This window comes from Athene cunicularia, assembly GCF_003259725.1.
Source record: "Athene cunicularia isolate RWA chromosome 2 unlocalized genomic scaffold, athCun1 chr2_part1, whole genome shotgun sequence".
NCBI classification, from domain to species: domain Eukaryota; kingdom Metazoa; phylum Chordata; class Aves; order Strigiformes; family Strigidae; genus Athene; species Athene cunicularia.
The window spans coordinates 116,737,970-116,759,516 of NW_020799095.1; the positions used below are offsets into that span (position 1 = coordinate 116,737,970).

The following is a 21,547-nucleotide window of genomic DNA, read 5'->3' on the forward strand; positions in this document are numbered from 1 at the left end:
ATTAATCTCTATGACAATTGTGCACAAAAAACGTCCTCTTCACATTCCCAAAGCAGCCTATATCAGCTTCTCAAGGAGGCTGTATGACTACTCAAAGAATTCTGAGGTGGCCTTTGGATCAAACCTTGGACTGAAAAAAAACCCCAACTGCAGTTTCCAAGTGCAGGACATCAATAAAGCAGCTCCAGGGATATATCCCTGCCAGGGACCTCTGGTAGCATCAACTCAGACCCACACACAAAGAATAAGTTACTTACTGTAGAATAATTGTAGCTCTCAGCAATGAGATTATATTTCAGATCTCATGAGCTGTTCTGTATCCCTGCTTCTGGCAATCCTCAGCTGTCATTGGCTTGAGAAGAAACTGAGGCCATGCTGAGCTCACACTGTCTCTTGCACAGAGTGTGAGAAAATGGTGTCAGTGCATAGCTCTTATGGTCACTGTCACTTAGAAACCAAGTTGTAAGCCTCACCCCATCCTCTTATGCAAGTACAGTGGCAGCTACACTGGTTGTACTTCTGGGAAGAGACAAACTTTTGGTTGGCGACCACTTCACCTGTGGTTTCAATAGCATGGGTATTAATTTCTATGAGGCACTGTATAGGCAAACATTACTTTTCAGGTGTTAAAAGTGGAATAGCCTTGAATCAATCAGAGGGAGAAAAAGAAATTCCCAAATTTAGACTCAGACGTTATTTGTGATCTCACTATCAACTCTCCCAATAAATATGAATGATACTACTGCAAGATTAGATTATAATATTAATCTCAATTAACAAGCTTTACTAATTTCTCAAATGCCACTTGTTTATTCTGGAAATCATGATGGAATAACTTTACTCGTTCTGGTCAGGCATGCAATTAAAAAAAAAAAAAAAAGATTTACTCCTTTCACACACATACAACTTTGGAGACCAAAGAGATTGTTTAGAAGTCACCTATTAATCAGGTATTAAAAGTACGTACTTTCCCATGCTGTTCTGGAATTATGTCCTAGAAAGTTATCACTATGAATGCAAGAGAAGTCAACTTAATCCTTAGATTTTGACAACCCTAGGAGCAAACAGTTAGTCCTAATGCAAGGGCTCTGGAAAGCATTCAGAGCCAGACTGAGCCAAGCAAACAGTCAGGTGAGTAAACAGTAGTCAGGCAGCAGTAACAGCAGTCTGAGCTAGATTCAGGCAAACAGCCAAAGTTTGATAGTATCCTGGTGACAAATGGAAAGCACTGGCTTGACTTTTCACCCCCAAATAAAACCCACTTTATAAAAAGAATAATGTTCTGAATCCCTACTTTCCAAACTAGCAACAAGACTCTCTCCTTCCCACTCCTAACACTGATTACAATAACAGGAGTCATAGGGACAAATCTTTCAGTATCACAACTGTCAATCCCAGGTGGTGCTGGCCTGTGATGCTCCTTGCACAACTGCAGGTTACCTCTTTTTCCAAGGCATGATCCCATGACCTGCAGAATTCCAGCAGGAGGTGACGAGAGCAAGTGGAAAGTGCTTACAGATGTGAAAAGACTGCACACCTTCATCCTGGCTCCACTTCCACAGTCAGCAATGAGTCTTTACTTATGGGAAATGTATTTTCCGAGTTTCTGTAAGGATTCAAGTTTATGAAAGTTTCAAAGGTAGAATCTCAGGGTTAGGTTTGGAAAGATCCAAAAAGTTACATTTAAAAAGATAATTTTTCAGAGTAGACAATAGATAACTGGGGATTTGGGGGTTGCAGGCTTACTAGAGACCTGAGATAGTTCAGTGTTTCCAAACTAAGAAGGGAATGGGCTAGCTCAGCTGACTGCAAACGCAGGGAAGAAAACAAAAAAAAATACAATAGTGAATATGGCAGTGTAAAGAAGAAGTTAGGAGAAACAGAGGGAGCCAGTAATAAATACTGGTATTTAGTTTCTTCCATTGTACCATGCCTTCAGTGTTCTTATTTTGAAAGCAAAAGCAAGCAGGTACTCGAGCCTTATTTCCTGCATCCCTCCTGCTGTCTGCAAAAATAGTTGCTATTTCCAGCCTCTGTCTTCAGAAGCCAAGAAGGACCTTATTTTAAGAAAGACAAAGTGAGGGGAAAAGTAGCATTCTTGTACGTGCAAGGTTCAGATGTAGGACTTGGGCATGTACTGAGCAACACTTAAGATTTGAACATACAAATAGTTAGAAATCGGAGTTATTTCATTCCCCACAATTTTAAGTTAGACCCTTGCCTTTTCTGTATGCTCTTTTTTCTTGCTGCCACAAACCCTACACCATCATGTGGCAACTGGTGATGCCTCACCTCTTCTCTCCCACTGAGTTGAAAAGTATGTCTTTATTCGGCAGCTTCTGCTCCTCAGAGAAAAGAATGGTGGATCTCAGGGAAATCCCCAGATATAGAGTGAGCCACTGCAGCTTCTAAAGCTCATCACCCTGGAGGTGGAACAACACAAAACATGGTTTCCCTCCAGAATACTAGGTGATTTTAGAATCATTGATAAATCTTTATATATCATCTTCCCTCTCCTGAATATGCCCATAAATCCTCCGCTTCCTTAGGAATCTCCCTTCATTCCTTTCTGTCCCATATAAACAGATCTCAGAGGAAGCCAAACAACTTTTTCATTTCTATCAGTCTATTTTGTCTGAAACTGGGTCATTTATCTAATTGCCTCTTACTGTCTTTAAGAACAGCAGTATAAACAGAAGGCAATAAGCTTACAAAAATGTCCATGGTAAAAATGATTCAATATATATATAAGTCCAAGCAACAGATATAAAGCAAACAGGAAAGCTAGCCCAACATCATAAGAAACTTCTCTTAAGGATTTGCAGAGTCTGCACAAATGCATGTGAGAAAGGAGAGGTTAGAATTATGAGCACATATCTCTCTACATTGATACAACAATGTGACAATCTGAAAGAAGATTCATTTAAATCTTATATACTGACTTGACAAAATAGCCTATAAAATCAAGTTTTCCTATCCTGAAAGAAGTTGCTTGAACCCTGTCTGTGCATTTCACACAGCCAGGCTCCACAGACTACTGGCTAATAGGAACCATAGCACCTCCTAAACCTTCTAATTTCCGCTAACTTCTTCCACCTGACAGCTTTCATTTTTTTCTTATTGAGTGCTAGCTTCCAAACAGCACAGACCCAGTCCAGATCTACAGGATCACTTCAGAAGTGAAATTAGATTTGCTACTACCAAGATAAGCCCCTAAAAGCATTATTTCCAGCAGAAAACAAAAGTAGACAGTCATTTAAGAAAAAGAGGTGGATAAAGTCCAAATACAAGTCTGTGCAGCTATCTCATAATCATCAAATCAATGCCTTTCATTAAGAGAACAGAGAATAATAGTCTTTTCTGAAGCCTCTTAAAGCGTGTGCAAGTTACTTCCACAGAGGTCATGCTTACACTGAAGCCTAATACCTTTGATGATGTTCATAAATGTTCAGAATCACCCAGCATACATAAATTTAAATAATTCAAATCAGAATAACCCGTTTCCAATCATTTGTGGCTACTTGTGGCATTCTGTAACGTCAGCTTGGCCATCAAGTCTACTATGGATCCAAACACTACTACTTTATTTATTAAGTAGTAAAAAAAGTAAACATCACAAAACAGTTGAAGCCAACTATATATCAAGTCTCAATAAAATCAAGTCATCAGGCAAAGCAACAGTATCTGTTAACTTTTGCAGTCCATATATATGTGTCTGAATTGACTCTTTGTAATACCAACAGTACCTTCTGCAACTCACTACACATGCTGAGGAACATCCAAGGTTTGCACTCACCCTGATCCTAGGGAGAAAATTATGTTGTGAGGGGTTGTCTTGTGGCAGGAAGCTGGGGTTTTGCAGGGGTGTTAGAACAGATTTACTATGAACATAACCAGGAAAAAAAAAAAAAAAAAGACAGACAAACCACTCAAAACCAACAACTCCATTCTAAAATTAAAAAAAAAAAAATTCTAGACAGATATTAAAGCTATACAATTAATAGCAGAAGCAAAATGAAATCACTCCGAAAGCACTCAACTTCATTGCTTCATACATTCAGTACTGGTTTTGGCTCAGATTATAAACATTGCATTAATAAAGATGAGTCAATTTCTAGTTTAGCATTAAGCATTTAAAGTTTTGAAATACAAATCTTTCAAAGGATAATTTTCAGTTCTTCATGATATGACATGCAATCAAAATTGACTACATGTATTTATACCCATCACTTTAATGCTTTAATGCTAGCACACTTTGAATTAAAGCCTTTCAGTAAATACAGGGAGAAGTAACAGTTTTGCGATGGATTTTATGACATCTTTTTTGGCTCAAAAGTTATGATTACAGCCAATTTTTGAAACAAAGTACTACATGTAGCTGGTGGAAAATGCACAGAGATAATTTAAGTAATTGTCAATATGTTCATCTTTGAATATTGCCAAATTTTAAAAGGCCTAATTCTTCCACATTATGCTATTCATACTTGCGTATTACATGCATGCATTAAAATTTTGCTTTGAAATAACATTTTGACCAATGTTTCAAAACACAGATTGCAAGATGCCTTAAAATGTCATGTGTTACTTGGTCAGCGTTTTTCTACACCCTCTTCTTGGTGACAACTTTGAAAAAAGATTAATATCTCAGATTTTGGTCTCATATATAAAAACCTGTTTTAAAAATCTCTCTCACATTCAAAGGCTCTACATGTTTAATGAAATACTCAAACAGGTATGAGATGAAAAAAACTTTTCCATAAAGAGTTCTTCTTTCAAAAAAAGTTTCTTTTAAACAGAAATGTCTAAAGCAAACTGGATGACATCAGTTTACTTTTCCAAGATTCGCACCAGTCCTTCAACTTATGTACTAGTATTCATGTATGTAAGCATAATGCAATTTATATGTAGAATGCAAAAGTTAATATAATTACAACTCATTCATTTTGTAGCCAAATCAGTGTTAATTAAAGCAGCTAATATGTGAATGGCTAGATAAAAGTTGCACCTTAGAAAACCAAAGCAGATGTTTTAACTTATAGTTTTAATATAGCAATCAAAGAAAATTCCAAATACTGTACAGTGAAGTGTAGTATAGTACACTATGTACTGTTATAATACACTATTGTTACATTACAGATAAAAAAAATCAAATATAATTAGTACAGCAATCACAAATAAACCAAACCAAACTGTGCTGGATAACAGCCAGTACTGTGAAGATGGTATAATTTCTATGCTATTTTATTTTTAATTCAACATGTAAAGCACTTACTGTTTAAAAAGATTTGTTTTCTAAATATATACACTATTTTAATTCTTATTTATACATTTTAAATAGCATTCCCTCCTATAAGTGCACTCTTTCATTTCTTGGCAATAATCCTTGTTAAATGTAAAATAATTCTGAAAATACCACTCTTGTTTCAACCTTTTATTGCTCAACCGCAGGCATAAGGGCTCAGAGGGAATCCTGCATTCTAAAGATCTTAAGCAACTTTTTCAATTTTAAGAAGCTAAACTGATATCCACAAGCAAAACAAAGAAACCACTTACTATTATGGGGTTTTTTAACCGAAGAACCAACTTCATATTATTATTATTTTACAAAAGCATGTAGATTCTGGTATTTGAAAGTGGGAGCCAAACAAATGTAGAGAAAACAGTGGCATCTTCTTAAATAGCTTATTTTTCATACATTTCAGATTGAGCATTGCTCTCCCAATTGTAAGCATCTTATGAATTTTATTACCTGGCATTTTCAGCACAATGAAAAAGTAGCAAGCAACTCTGCTAACCTTGTGACAGTAGATACTGCTTTTTGAAAGACTGTAAATTAAGCATTTTGGTCTTGAAAGTATGCCTGTTGTACAGGGTTGTTAGCATACAGCCTTCTGGCACTGTGCCTCTGTGATGCTGCTAGAGCATTGTCAGGAGCAATGTCTAGCTCACATTTTATATCTATCAGGAGACGAGTGAACTATAAGGGATTCACAAAACTCTCTTTCTGTGACTTTACAGTGAAGACATTCCAAATATATTTATGTGATTTAATTTGAAAAACTGCTATTTATTTTCTCTCACTGAAATTCAAACAGCAGTATCAAAAAGTCAACCTTACTAAGCAGCCAGCCATCTGAAGTAGTAAAAATCTTGCGTTTGCCTGGAAGACTGATCTGTTCTTCTAAGGTTTCCCATATGGTCACCAGCAATATAGTTCATTCTCCCCTCCCTTTTTTTTTTTTTTTTGGTATTGGACTTGTATTTTCAGTAGTCATCTTTAAGTTATACAGACTAAGCCATAGTAAAGTTTAGGATTTGCAAATAATATGTCTTGCCATGAGACACTGTGTAGAAGGTGGTTGGCCCCTAGACAAGAAAGTAATCAAGGCAGGTACTCAGAAAGAACTTAGAACTGCAACCTCCATCCACAGGCAATTCAGTAGCAAGAAGCTGGTGGATTTTTTTGAGAAAGGGACACTCTTCACACCATTTGAGAAGTCCTATTGACACAGCTTTACATCCACAACGAGTCAATGTCTTCCCTGCCCTTGTACCCCACCACCGTTTTCCTGACTAACACAGAAATCTAACAAGCACGTAGATGCTCCTATGGCAGGCACACAGATTTGCCTCAACTTACATTTGTACCCGCTGCTAGCAATCAAATGAAACATCTGTTCAAACTTGCACTTCAGTGTTCTTTATTTCACTTCTCCTGTACAGTTACACATCTCACCAGCATGTAGATGAAATTCAGCTTAACTTGAGAGTATCAAAAAGCACCTTTCTCGAAAACACTGATATTTAAATGCATGAGAAAGCTATGTGAAATAAGAACACTGCAAAGAAATATGCATAATCTTGCTTTACACCAGAGGAATTCACATCACCGGATCTCATGATTTTGACAGCATCTTACCATTCCTTTTTGAGACCATTTTGTTTTAGGAACTGGAGAGTTCTGATCTACATGACTTCAGTGGATCGGAGATGACACCAAAGGCAAGTCAAACAGAGCTATTATTTGTGTCTATTTCTATTTAGATAAGGAAAATGTCAAATTGCTGCTGAAATGGGAAGTGTGTCAAAATTAAACCAAGCCTTCCTCTTTACACAGTAAAAGGCACACAAACTTCTGTAGTCTTACCAGAAAATCATGAAAGAAGTAAGCATCTTCCTTCGAAATAAGGGTGATGTGCAATAAATATTTCCATTTATTTCAAACTTAAAATTCTCTCATATACACTGCCCATATTTTATTTTTTTTTGGCCAAGGAAGACTTATTTTTCTAAAGAAAAGGTTAAGAACATCGAAGTGATACAGTTACCCTGTCTACTATGCAAGAGATTCAGGAGATTCCTCCCCCTCAGCCTCTCCTGACTTAAACTCCCTCCCAGGAACATGCCACTGCTATACTTTTCTAAACCTCACACTGTGACAAAGCACAAGCCTCTACTCAACATTTTCTACACAGAAGTAGCCTTCAGACAGCTAGACTGATTCGTGGGAGACTAAATGTTTTCAGAAGTCATGGCAGGCTTCCAGCTGCTGCATGTGCATCCTGTTTCTCATTGAGTAAGCCCTGCCAGTTTATCAGTGCAGCAGCCAGGTCAGTTCTGGTGAGCCAATTACTTCATACATTCCAAGCTTTCAAACTGCTAGCTTACAGGTTAGCAATCTGAGATCTTAACATTTTTTCATTTATTTGTGAAAACGTGGTTCTTATTTTTTACCTATAAGTAGTGTACTAAATCATAAAATATTTATTCCTTCTACATAAAAAGTTAACCAACAGAGGCATTTTAATTTCCTTTGACAAATACGGGGCTATTTTTTCAGTGACTTGCTTCAGTTAATTTTTACATACAAAAATAAATCCTCCCTCATGGGACATTTTATCATACTAATGCTTAGGACTGTTTAAGTGATTAGAAATGTAAAAAGTGAAGAATCTTTTCTGAATACAAACATATACAATACAAACAACATTTGTGAACTGGTTAAAAACCCACATGTGCACAAACACAGACTTCAATATTTAAATGCTCTTAATTCCTTGGAAGCTGTATTAACATCTTTCATCCATTCAATGTTATTTTACCATTAGAGTAAGCAACAATAGTGCATTTAAATATGACTATGAAGATAGGAAGCAAAGTGCAGTTCAGATACACATTCCATCCTTGGGGAGCAAGCACAACGGCTGCTTCTTAAAAACTAGCACTGCAGGTCTGATGAACACGCTACTTAAGTGGATACCAGCTATATGACCACTGATGCAAGGAAATCTGCATCACAAACTGAAGTGAGGCTAATAGAGGTGGGTAGTCTTTATAGACACTGAAACAGCATGTATTCCTTGTTTCCATGGAGTAAGCAGTGAGCTTCCAAAAGCTCAATTATCACTGAACACTTTAGGATAATGTATGTTAAGAGAGTCATTTCCTTCCAATAAATTGTTAATTTGCTCTGAAGAGGACAGCTGTTACTTAATTTTTGCCATTACTAACCAATGCTAGTAATCAAAGTCTTTTAAAAGAAATGGATTTGCCATCAAACATTTGTTGTTTCTTGCAATTGCCAACTTCTCTCCTGTAGTTGTATTTAAAGTTCCACAACATCTGACCAGCTCAGTATTTGGGAGGAAATAAAAACATGCTATCACTTAGTAACAGAGCACCAAAATGGTTGTGTTGGCTCAGACAGCCATGCATAACCACACCACATTCACTTTATCTTCATCATACACTAAGTAGCCTTTTTCCTAACTTGCTTAAACTGACACTATGCATAAATTAGAGTCTACTAAAGTTACACTTATTCCAAGATTTCTGACAAGCGTATACAGCTGTATGAATGAAGTTTTTAAATCAGAGGACGTGCCAGCACAATGTAATTAATGTACTGTATATGCTGCATTATCAAATTTAGCAGTTTAGTTTCAGTTGCTTTTTGAAATTTATGTTTAATTCATGTTTATAGTGTATTTTTGAGTGGAGTTAAGTACCTGGGACAGGATTAATGTCACATTTCTAGTTTTGCCTGTTCTAGCCTTTCCAGTAACCTTAAACTAGCATGGTAAGAACTTTGCATGGGCTTCAATTTTAAGACTTGTAAGGAATTAAAAATTACAAAGAGTTTTCAAGAACCCACATTTACAGCAGATATTCATCTCAGTGCATATCCTAATAACTAATTTACAGGTAACAGAGCCAGCCTGGGCAGCAGTATGGTAATATTGAAAGCTATTGCCAATCACACGCTTATCATGCACTGAATAAGATGATATAATCTTTGACATACATACAAGATTTAATAACTAATCACTTTGTGTGGCCCAGCCAATAAACATTACATTTGAACAGTAATTTCTTCTACCCTTATTAGATTTTAACCTATCAAGAGTGATCCATTGGCTCAGTTGCATTAGTGATTCCTGCATCTTGACTATCCATCTCCTCAAGCTCCTCAACAGAATTTCCCTTTTGTGCTTTAGACCTTGCAGGGAATGTTGTTCCCACAGAATTCACCATATTACCATCAGTTGATTCAGTATTCAAATGTTCAGTACCACCTGGTGCAGAAAGCGATTCGGGTAAGCCAGCCTGAAAGCTCCCAGTTTTAGCAGTTGAACTCACTGCCTCTACTTTTCTTTGAGATACATCAACTGATGCTGACTGCTCTGTATTCTGATCCCGCAAATGTCTATCCATTGAAGCCTGAATAGAAGAGACCATTTCCTGCAACTTTTTTCTCTGTGCCTCAACCAAAGTGGGGTCAAGCTGCCTGCTGTCTCTCATTGTCGCAACTCCCGGTGCAATTCGGATAAGCTCACTGTTACCAGAAGCAGCTGTGAATACAGAAGGCTCAATTTTAGCAGAAGGACTGAAGTCCGTTTCTGTGCTATGCTTTCTTAAAAGTGGTGTTTCCCTGGCTCTTTGATCATGTTGTTGACTACTAGATGCAGTTCCTAGGGAATGGCCCTTTCCTTGAAATGCAGTTATGTTATGTAGTTGTTCAGATTTCTTTTTCACTACTCCACCGCTACCCAGCTTCAGCATTCCGTGTGAAGGACTTGCTTCCCTGCTTCTTGAAGTAGCTTCGGCTCGCACTTGACTTAAGGCCTCTTTAACCAACTCTTCGACATCAGGACCAATAGGAAAGTGCCCAGCGGCATCCACACAGAGCTCTAATCTGTCTTCTGCTGCATTGTACACAAAGTTTTTACCAGGCAGGTGTGGAAAAGTACAGTGCTTGCCATCAGCCAAACCTATAAAGATAGAAGAAGTTACTCAAAGTGCTAACATATTTTAAGGTATGCTCTGAATACACAGTAATTATTGTATTTAAAACTTACTGCATCGAGTATGTAAAAACACAAACAGTGAAATTTAGTACTGTAGGAGAAAAACAATTCAGGCTTGTATGCCACATGATTATAATCACAGTATACCCCTAAGGTGTTGCTGCCTTCTATGGCGATTCTAATGAAGAGGCAGGACTGTAGTATTCCTAGATAAAATAACCACCTTGCTGGAATTTGCAGTTCGAACACAACAGAAGTTAAAGAAACACTGTATGTTTTCAATAATACAAAGCAAGCCAAGCCCCATCACTGCCGCCACCACCCCTCCACCCCAAAACCACACAAAACCAAATAAATTTTAAAAAGACAACTCCAGAAAACTGCCAAAGAGCACATTTCAAATCACTGTCTATCTGGAGAAGTATTATTTAAGACCACTTACACACTAGGTTAGAATTGTAGTAGGATTTCAGGTGTACAACTGCCACTAAGCCTAAGGAATTTCAGATTTGCTCTTTGTCATCTTCTCAGAGAGGAAGCGTTGCTAGATAAACAAAGATGTTTCAAGCTCACTATGTTTAGTAGTTCTGGAGATTATAACTAGTAACCTTTACAAAACAAATGTGAGGCATAGTATTTTTGATCTTCTGTTTGTTTCATTGTTCCACTTAGAATGTGACTGATCTGCCGAAATTGAGTTTGCCAAATTTAAATTCTGAAGCTGCTCTATGTCAAAAATGGGCAACATTCAGTTTTCAAGTTTATCATCATAAAATACAAAATAACTCCTTCAAATTATGCAAAGCAAAGAAACACAACAGGCAAATCCAATTTCTGTGTTATTAAATTCAATATAATCAAAACAACTATTCTGGGCATCGATGAAAAAGGTCACTCAATCTGAAATGTTATTAAACTGTTTTTTATTGACCCAACTGACCAATCTCACTCATCCTCAATCGCTTCTGATTCACAGAATCTATAGATGAGATTTTATTTCAAGAACTTCAGACAGGTACACCCTTTCTTTACATATTCACGGGAACCAATAACCACACATGTGCCAAAACACACATAGAACAAAATTTATCCCCAAACAACCCATCTAACTTATCCTGCACCTATCCGTCTAACTTAGCCTGGAGAACATATTTTAACTATGTAATTTACCATCTCAACCTTCATTTGCAAAAGAGAGAGCTGTAACAGCTTCTATGATAGACCAAAACTGCCTCTGAAATTGCAATCCTGAAATCTCAAAGTAAGATCTTAAACAAGACTTACTAAATCAAATTTTGATTAACAATACGTACACTCGATAGAAAGCGTTGTTCCAAATGTCCAGTATAATAGTTGCATTATGACATTAACTAAAATATTACAAATAGGTAAGGAACTTCAAGTGAAAAAAACAGATTATTTCACACTGTAATTGTTTAATGTGGAAATTTAGTAGTTCATAAAACGTTAAAGTCATACAAATATGTTAATTCTGAAATAGTAATTCTACCTACCAAGGCAGTGTAAAATGCCTGCACACGCAGAAATGCAATAATGTTCAAATAGAGAATATAATCTTCTACAGCTTTAGTTCTTACATTGTCAGCTGGGAAAAAAGACTTTTAAGTCAGGCATTTTCTGTGAGTTAATGACCAGCTGGGTTAAAATCCCTTGGATTCATTATAGGTTCTCAACTCTGGCTAGTCATTAAAATTAGTCCAAAATGTCCTTTCCATCAGACCCTGTTTAAGCAGATTCACTTGCTACAAACAATAAACCAGGCTTTACTGTACAAGCTTAGTAAAAGAAAGAAAACCAAAAGGAAACAGATGTGCTATAAGACACTTGTATTCTATTAATTCTATTACCCAGGCTAATAATTCAGTGAGATGTATGGGGCATTGAGTATACCACACACTTTAATTACTGCAAACAGAACAGAGATTATGTGGTGGAATACCTGTTTCCATAAATAATCAAGATTATTTATCAAGGTTGGTAAAACTGCCTAAGCAGAAATCAAACAGTAAGAAAGCAGCAAAGGAATCATTATTATAGATGAAATCATAAGAGCTAAACTATGAATGCAAAGACTTCAATAAGAAACTTTAAATGAGAGAAAATAATTGAAAGAAAGTGATGTTATTCTTTGTAGGCAGTATTTGTAAAGCTGTCTAAAAATCAAATATACTCTTAACTGCTTGATTATTCTGCACATAGTCCAAGGTTTATCAATGCAAGAAGGGTATGGATAGCTTTGCATTTGAACAACCATCTTAGAAATATGAAAGACAAATTTAACCAACCATTTAAATTTAAAACATGCAGTAGCCCTGTATAAAATATCTACAAGAAGCACAGTAGAAAGATGAACTGCTTATCCAGTAAGTGTTTCAAAGTATAACAGGTATATATTCTATGATCTTCTTTTCATCTTTCCAGGAAAAAAAAAATAAATCAGTTGACTTGAGTTTTTTGTACAATTCAAGAAGTTTAAATGGAGATGTATGGTTGTAGAGAAGATTTCAGAAAATAAGAGATTTAAGGTGAATTAATTAGTTTTAATCAGATTTCCCAGTCTTAGGCTCTCTGAGGGAGGAGCATAAGGAGTTCTACGGTATTAGGAAAATAAAAATATATTGTGGGAATAAAAATATATTTATGCTTATGAGTGACTCAATACCAATTTACAACTTTAAAGATTTGAAAACAGAGGAAGGGATAAAAACAAAACCAAAAAAATACCTGTGGTTTTCTTCATTATGCTGTAGAATACTCCACCCTGCTGAAACAACTGAGGAAGTCCCTTTGCATAAGACCAAACATCTTCTCCTGTAAAAATCAAACACAGTCATTAGAATTAAACAGTCGTATTTTAACATTATAAATAATGGCTGAAAATGTAACTCGCTGAATTAAAAGCTGAATCCTCACTCACTTCCATGCAATTAAGAGTTTGAAATTTTATTGCAAATCGACAGAACAGGAGCCCAGGCCATTGAGAAACTTTCAGGAAAACATGCCACTGTCTGCAGTCAAATATCCTACATGTTCTAGTACGAAGATTCCCAAATTTGATTCAATCCAAGCTGCAGCTCCTGGTTCCTTGCCAGGCTCTACGCATGAGTCTCCATTCCCCTCCTACCCGTGCTTTCATCATAGAACTAGGAAATGACTAAGACACTTCCAAAATTCAAGCACATACCCTTACACATTAAAACCTCAATTCTATATCCCTACACCTTCTCAAAAAAATCAGATCTCAATTTCACATCTGCCATCAGCAGACTTCATACTGGAGCTGAGATACAAATGTCCACACTGGCAGCTGCACAGAATCTGTGTCTCTACCTTGCTTTGCTTGAGAGCTAGAAACAAAATGCCAACTGTGAGGCCCCAGCAGTCCTGTGTAACTGGCATTTTTCAAAGATGCCAAAAATGGCATCGAAATGTGACAACTCTAAATGTCACTGAGAGGGAAAAAAACCCCTAGACTATGTAAGGAAAGGAATATAACGAACAGAAAAACTGGGTTACAATGACAGAATGTCAGTGACCTAACAGCACCTGCTATATCACTTCAGACCTGCATTTTTACTAATATCCTTTTCCTCATTTTGCTAACCACTTACCTGCTTCAGAGAAGTGACGTGTGATGCAGCTGTCAAAGTAGTGCAAACAAAAAGTACTGATAAATTCCATTCTCTCAATGCAGAAACAACTACTGCATGTACAGGTTTTCAGAAAAAATTGCTTTCCCCACATTGTATCAAACATCCATGGGAAGATACTGAGATACTTTAAATAGAAATTGCATCCTTCTTTTGGCATTAAAATCTCAATAACCATGTCTCGCTATTTTCTATTAAAAATGGAGAAGGTAAACCATCAACTAAAGTTAACTGGATGCACTTACTACTTGGAACAGAGATACTTGGAATGCACGAGGCTGTAAAATATTACCCACCAGTATTTCTTTGCTTGCTGTTGAGAGCAAAATAAAAGTAAAAAGTTGTTTTTAATAGCTTCCACATACCGAATACCAGGCACATCTAAACCTCCCCTTGCACTTCTTTACTGCATATCCCACAGGGTAACTGTGGCTACTCTCTTATCCACCTGCCTCAGATTCATCCTTGTCACAGTGGCATTATATGATACGTTATGCTTTCAAACTCTTCAATCTGCTCTCTGACTTTTTTGTTTCCCTTCACCAACAGACACAGGACTCCACAATCCTCTGCTTGCCTGTCCCCCCAGAAGAAGGATTCCATCACTCACCTCTCCAGGTGTTATTCAAGTCCCCATTCTCTCTAAAAAGGTACAGTGCATCTTCATCATGTTTCATCTTTAGACATCTTAAAGGCAGGAGACCTATATAATCTGATTAATTTTAAATGCATTCCCTTGAACCCTCTATACTCTGGTTCACTGCATTCATCTGCACATCAAACTCACAGATTTGGACTTCACTTCCTAGCAAGAACATCCAGGTAACAAACTAACTACTCTCTTATTTTCCATGATCTACTGAAGAAGGAGGTCTTGTCTTTTGACTTCATCCTGATAATTCCTGTCTACTGACTTGTTAATAAATTTTAAACTCCTCTCCAGTTCTCACTGACTCCACTAAAAAAAAAATAGTTAAAAAATTTAGAAGGAGCATTCTCTTTCCCTCCCCACTATCGCCACTGCTTTCCCTCTTCTTCAGACAGCTTCACTAAGGGAGAACATTCACTAGTGATAACATTCTCCTGTTTTTGCTATTTCGAAAGGGCTTCACTGCTACCCTGCATCCTTATTCTCATTTACGTTTTGAAGTGCACATCCCTGTACACAATTGCTCCAGAGCATCACTGCTGTGGGTCTTCATTTTCCCCCCAAGTCTTCCTGATGGTTGAAATACTGCCCACAGGAAGCAAAATAACCACTACATTGGTAAGTAAGAGAATACAGTTGTCAGCCTACCAAAGCTGGGGGAGGCCACAGCCAGCAGCCACACAGTGGCTGACTCCATACTAAGGACTCCTATACTGCTTCATCTAGCAATCCATTCCTATTGGAAGGGCTCCCTTCCCTGCCAGAAGATAACCACCAGACTTTTAGAAGCAGCCCAAATTTACATATTAGTGGCATTCTACAAGGAAAGATACCCTGTTTGCTCTGGGCATGACTTTTCAAGCTCTGCACAAGAGAAGCATCACTGTTTAGAGAGCCTTTTATGCAACACTAACAAGGACTACATACAAAAAAGTATGGAGAGCAGGGCTCACAAAACAAAGCATCAGCCACTAAAAGAAAAACAAACTAACGCTGTTTTGATAAAAAGAGATCTCCGATTGGAACACCAAAAAAAAGCCACAATTACAAGTGGACTTTCCCAGATCAGAGCAACTTCTGTGTGTGATTCATCTAAGCTGTTTGAGGTTTGCACGTTTTTGTTTATAGTTGGGTTTTACTGTTTGTTTTGGTTTTGTTTACCATGGCAGTAAGATATTTATAGGTCACAAGGTAATTTGGGTGATCATTTAGTCAGATTTAAAACTCCCTCAAGACACTACATTTATCAAAGAGATTATGTTCTCTGAACTGTTTCCACTGGCAGTACACACTCCCTCAGAACAGACCTCAGCTCTACATTAAAGTATGGCAACAAATGAAGACTATCCTACCCACAAGTATGCCTCATATACTAAAAACAAAAAAAAATAACCCAAACAAAAAAACCAAACAGGTGCAGACTAACCTATGCCAATGGAAGCCCAAGACCATCACTTCATGCAAGCAGAGAGGCCAGACAGAAGTGCAAAACAATTCAAAAGCTCAGTTGATAAACACAGGTTAGAGGAAACTACAGCTCGCTTAAAAACAAGCTGTTTAATTCTGAGCAAATCCTGGTATCAATCAATACATTTAATTTTAACCTGGCTATTTTGATTTCTTGCGCACTCATGAATTCATCAATGCAAAACAAACTGATCAAAATACATTCATACTTGGCTTGCATGTATCCAGAGTGCTTCTGCACAGCTGTAATTAAATCTGTTTTAAAATCTAATGTTTTAACTACATTAATGTAAAATTACAATTCCTTTAGTCATTTCCCTATAGCATTATGTATTTTGAGCTAAACAAAAAAAAAAAAAAAAAAAAAAAAAAAAAAAAAAAAAAAAAAGAAGAGAAAGCTTTACAAAAAATCATGCATAATTGTTAAGTGGTCCAGAAATTACAGTATCTAATTTCCCAGGACTTATTTTTTAATTATATACAGAAAAATTAAAGAACATGGTCTAAAATTTTAATCAGTTAACTAGCTGAGACCAGAAAAGAATCCTAGTAACTGAAATACAAAAGAAACATCAAGCCAGACTACAGGAGACCCTGTATTAAAGAAAAGCTTTTAAACATCCAGAATGAATAGTTATATAGGTGACTGAAGACACACTTTCGCTATGGGCACTGGGGAAAAAGAAGAAAATTGTGTCTGGCCCAGCGACCTATTTCAACAACATCTCCCCTGTACACATTCTAATCTGACTGTATTAGATGAATGTTTTTAGCAGAACAAAGTTACAGCAAGACCATGCAAGATAAACCGACTCTCAGAACTTTGCAGCACTGTTTAACAGTACAGAAATGTCACTGAGAAACACTGAGGCTTCTCATCCCAAAAAGGCTGAATAGACCACCTTGAAGAACTGCCATTCCAACACTCTTCAGAAAGTGCAAGGACTTAGGAAGTTAATTGTGAGTTTGTTTCCCCACTGAAAAAAAATCACAATTGTAAATATTCAACTGTCTAGATTTTTTCCACATGTATCTTTAAAGGAAAATGAAGCCCTGATGAGAAAAGTGATTATACAAAAATAACATCTTATTCAGTAACTGCATAAGTTGTTATAACTGGTTGGTTTGTCATTTGCTGCCACTTTTACTTCTATTAGTAATGCAAAATGGATGCAGACAGAGAAGGGCGAGGTAAATTCTATTCTAACCTGTGCTTTGAAAGCAGAATCTAACAGCAGTTAAGAGTCAACGAAATTGATTCTTGAATACAAGATTAGCTCAGTTTACAGATAAGTACCTGTAAAAAAAATGGCACACTGTAATGCTGCAGTAACTGAGATACTTTTTAAAGCACATAGTTGTTTTTTGTAAGCCTGTAACTACACCTTCAGCATTATTTCCTGAAAATAGAAAAGCTTCATCTCAAAATTAAAACAGCTTCTAAACCTTACATTTTCCTGCACTTTGGAACTGCGGTGTAAATGTCAGTGTGACAAGGTGGCTAAGTGATTCAGCACACTATCTTGCAAGAGACACGACAGTAAACAATCAGGCTTGGAAAAGAATCAAAGTTCTGCTTAATGAACTTCTGCCATACCACTCTGTGATTACGTAATTGTTTCGTTTCTGAAACATCACATGCTTTAGCCACACCAAATCCCTCCAGCAAAAGGGAAGGCACCCACAAAAAAAATCCTGTAAACACTACTATTCAACTGGTTCATAGAGCTAAAAGTATGATAATTACTGTTCTACTTCCTGCCAGTAAGCAGCAGAAACTGTGAAACTTAATGAAGAAAGTACACAAACAAAGGTTCAAGTCTCCTGAGTCCAAATATGAAAATAAAAACCACAGGCACCTGAGAAAAGTCCATTCCTCTTGAATTATTAACAGTTAGTCAGATTTACATGACTGACAGTTTATAAGCATAGCTTTGCAACCCTATGTCCACCTTTGGGGTTCAAATCTGTGTTTAGATTCTTTTAGTTTCTCCTCTGGTTACATTCTGAAGTAATACTTTTCACAGCTCTTTAAAAAGACCAGATAATCACTTAAAATTAGCAGATTAGCTAAAGAGACAATGTTGTGTTGATTTGCTTAAACCAACACAACTCCTTGTGGGGAGAAATGCCAAAACTTCATCCTACTAACAAAGGCGAGAATTTGGTTCTGAAACTGCCAATGAGCAGACACACTTAGCATCCCCTTCTCACCTCTGCTCTAAATTTCCTGAAACCTGAGGGAGATGCAGGAAAAAAGAGAGCATGTAGCTCACACAAATAAACATCAGATGTGTGCCTAATAAAAGACAGAGAAAACAAAGACAGCAGGGGAAACGCAACAACTTCTAAACAGCAATTTTTAAAAGAGGACTTAGAACAAGTATCTCGTATACAAACTTTGAAAAGTCACAACACTCAACAAATCACTGACAGCACGTTAAATGTTCTTCCAATAGAGGAATAAAGGAACTAACTTCTTCATGGTTACAGAAAAGAAAAAAAAAACAAAACAACACAAACTAGTTTGTAAAGTGTTAGCTTCTACTTAAAAATACAATTTAAAAGTATAACTCGAAGTAAGCCTTACCCATTAGCGTTGCTAGAAGACAGAGAGAATACATCTCCTTATCGACTTGCTCTTGCAGTTCCTTTGATGAGATTTTACTAGTCACAGCAACGTCTTCGTGCTTCACGGCATGGGCCGAGTGTGCTGAAGCAGACTGCCTGCCTTCCTCCTTACCTTTCAGGATTTCTATTGCAATTCTGTCACCATGCTGCAAGGGAACGGGCTCGTTTTCCATGCCTTCTTTGGGAGGCAGAAGCTCTTTAGGAGGAAAGCCATAGCGAATACATTGCAAATATGGGGGAATATTAAATTCTCTCGCTATGCTTTCCTGTAGTTCCAAGAAGGTGGTAGTGCACTTCAGGGTAAGCATTGACTGCCTCCCATCATTTGTGGTTATTCGAATTTTCTTTTCTTTTGTAGATGTTGGAGAATACGGGGTCTTTGTTGGTGTAGCAGGTGCAGATGATGGCCCCTCACGAACAGCACCTGGAGAAGCAGTCCTAGGCTGCCCTTTATGCTCTTGTTTTAATTTTTCACTTTTCCGTTTTTGCATTACAGAAGCCTGGTCTGCAATGTTCTGCTGAATAGTTCTTTCAGCTTTGCTCATATTCAGCTCCTCCTTGTGCAAAGTTTTTGTCTTCTGTCCAGTCAAAATAATTTTGGTTGGAAGTTGCGACTCTAACTCTTGTCCTTGCTGTACATCATCAGCTCTTTGGGCGTGAGCACTGTCAATATTTACAGGGGTATAATCATCAGGGTTCTTTTTGGCAGTCTGATGCAGTATTGTGTTGACAACTTTCTGAACAAGAATCTCACTACCAAATTCACCAGGGAAGTGCTTGGTAACAAGTTTCATGGCGACGTCGTACACATTGCTGTTCAGAGATGTGTCACTTTCATACTGGAACCAGTAGACTGTCTCTCTCACTACTCTTCCACCCCACTCTAGAGTAATAGGAAAAGCTTCAGGGAGATTGTCATATTCTTTACCTTCCCAGTAGTGCTTGAACCCACAGCCACATTTGCCACCTGTGGACCTAGTATTAGTTCTGTCTCCATCCAAATACAAAACAGATCCATCTTCTCTGACGCGACGCACTAAGTTACCATGACACCAGTTACAAGCAGTTAAACTACTCAGGCTGTAGTCTGGTACCAGCACATCCTTTGCAGGGTTGTAAGAACACACCAAACTGTTCAGGGGAAAACTGTAATTTTTGTCAGGCCTTAATTGGCCGTGGGTACTTTTTGCCAGATTATATAGTTTCCCCCCAGGAGCCAGCCACTCTGGAGGAACGTGATGCTCTGAAAGGGCCCCACAGATGAGGCACCTGTGAAGGCGGTTGTCCATCACTGCTTTTTTGGCAGCTGCAGTGACTTCTTCAGGCTGGACTCCTATTACACCAGTCCTTCTGTAGAAATACTGATGTACATCAGCTACTAGACTGGGATGGATACCGTGTTTACTCATGAAAACCTCCTCCATTGCAGCAACGAGCCTCATCAAGTACTTATCCTGCAAACTTCTGTCTCCTCCAATGACACAACCACCATCCTCCTCTAACTTGATGTACTTTTTGATGAGGTCTTGAGGAACTCCCCAGGCTTTAGGAAGGAGCTTCCTAGGCAGTTTAGGTAAAGCAGCACCTTTTATTCCAACCAGAGGAATATAATGGTTACGTCCTGAGCTACTCCATGCAATGCAGATTGGCTTGTTCAACATGCCATCCTTTCCCATGCATTTTTCAAGGGGTATCAGACCAGGGAGGAATGTCGCTGAATAATCTCCAGAGCTTCGCATCCCACTTAAGGAGTCTAATAGGATGATAGGCCGGTGAAGCACATTGGCCAGACCAAAGATGTGAATATTCCTAAGGCCCATTGGCACGCCTTCTGGAGGAACAAACAAAGGGTCACATTCGTTGATAATGTCCTCCCACTCCGCTGCATCAATAAAGTCATGGAAAAGCGCTTTGTAGTGACTCAGATTCTCCTCAAAATGCTTCTTTAGATTCTCTCGCAAAGCATGCCAGAACAGTTCCCTGCCAACAAGAGCCCGCGAGACTGCATGGACGAGGCAGTGGCCATCTCCATCCACATGGACGGGAATGAGGCACTCCTGACTATTGTTGGCCTTCTTGATGTCTTCCAGGGTGTCATGCAGGTAGATGAGGCTGCCAGAGCGGTCCTTCCCGTAACCGATGGTTTCGACGTGCTCCGGCTCAATGAGGAAGGCTCGGTCGCCCAAGAGGGAGCAGTCAAAGATGTCTCCCTGGTTCATCTCCGTGAGGAGCTTGGCTTTGCCAGTCTGCTTATCCATACCATAGCGGGCCAGGATAGGGGCCAGGAGCTTGCAGTGGTAGTTGGAGAGGCCCATGACTTTGACGAGCTCGGTGTTCCTGCGGGGCGGGCCGGCCCCGCTGACGCCCAGCAGTGCATTTCGCAGCAGGTTGTGCAGCACCAGGTCGGGGTCGGTCACCTCCTCCACGGCCAGCAGCTGCCGCTGCTCGTGGCGCTGCCCGCAGTCCGTGCACTCGATGCTGCCGCTGCTCTGCGGCCCGTGGGCCGGGAAGAAGAGCCGCGCCTGGCATTTGGGGTCGGGGCAGGTGCCCGAGAAGATGCGCCGGTCCCGCTTCTTGGAGGCGGCCGGAGGCGGCGGCTGCGGCTGCTGCTGAGGAGACGGCGGCGGCGGCGGCGGCGGCTGTTGCTGCTGCTGGGGCTGGGACATGGCTCTGCTCTGGCCGGGCTTCACCCCCACTCGCGCTCCTCCGCCCTCACAGGCTCATCCCCTGCGCCCCGGCTGACGACCGGCGCCTGACAGATGCCGCCGCCTGACAGATACCGGCGCCGTCCGCCAGCCGCCCATCCACCGAGCGTCCTCCTG

General features: G+C 38.8%; 1 protein-coding gene across 1 annotated transcript; it reads right to left on the reverse strand.

Moving 5' to 3' along the window:
- Positions 1-5,026: 5,026 nt before the first annotated feature.
- On the reverse strand, positions 5,027-21,391 carry VCPIP1 (valosin containing protein interacting protein 1). The gene is made up of 3 exons (XM_026842402.1): positions 18,685-21,391; positions 13,053-13,139; positions 5,027-10,271 (listed from the first exon to the last, which is right to left on the reverse strand). The coding sequence occupies exons 1-3, from the start codon at positions 21,389-21,391 to the stop codon at positions 9,400-9,402; spliced, it is 3,666 nt and encodes a 1,221-aa protein (XP_026698203.1). The 3' UTR covers positions 5,027-9,399.
- Positions 21,392-21,547: the final 156 nt, after the last annotated feature.

What these genes read in the sequence shown, in the direction of transcription:
- VCPIP1 (XM_026842402.1), bottom strand. Translation starts at nt 21,391, where the DNA reads ATGTCCCAGCCCCAGCAGCAGCAACAGCCGCCGCCGCCGCCGCCGCCG. An exon ending in TCTTCTAGCAACGCTAATGG is followed by an intron (nt 13,140 to 18,684) that starts GTAAGGCTTACT and finishes TGATTTTTACAG; the next exon opens with GAGAAGATGTTTGGTCTTAT. An exon ending in CATAATGAAGAAAACCACAG is followed by an intron (nt 10,272 to 13,052) that starts GTATTTTTTTGG and finishes CTATCTTTATAG; the next exon opens with GTTTGGCTGATGGCAAGCAC.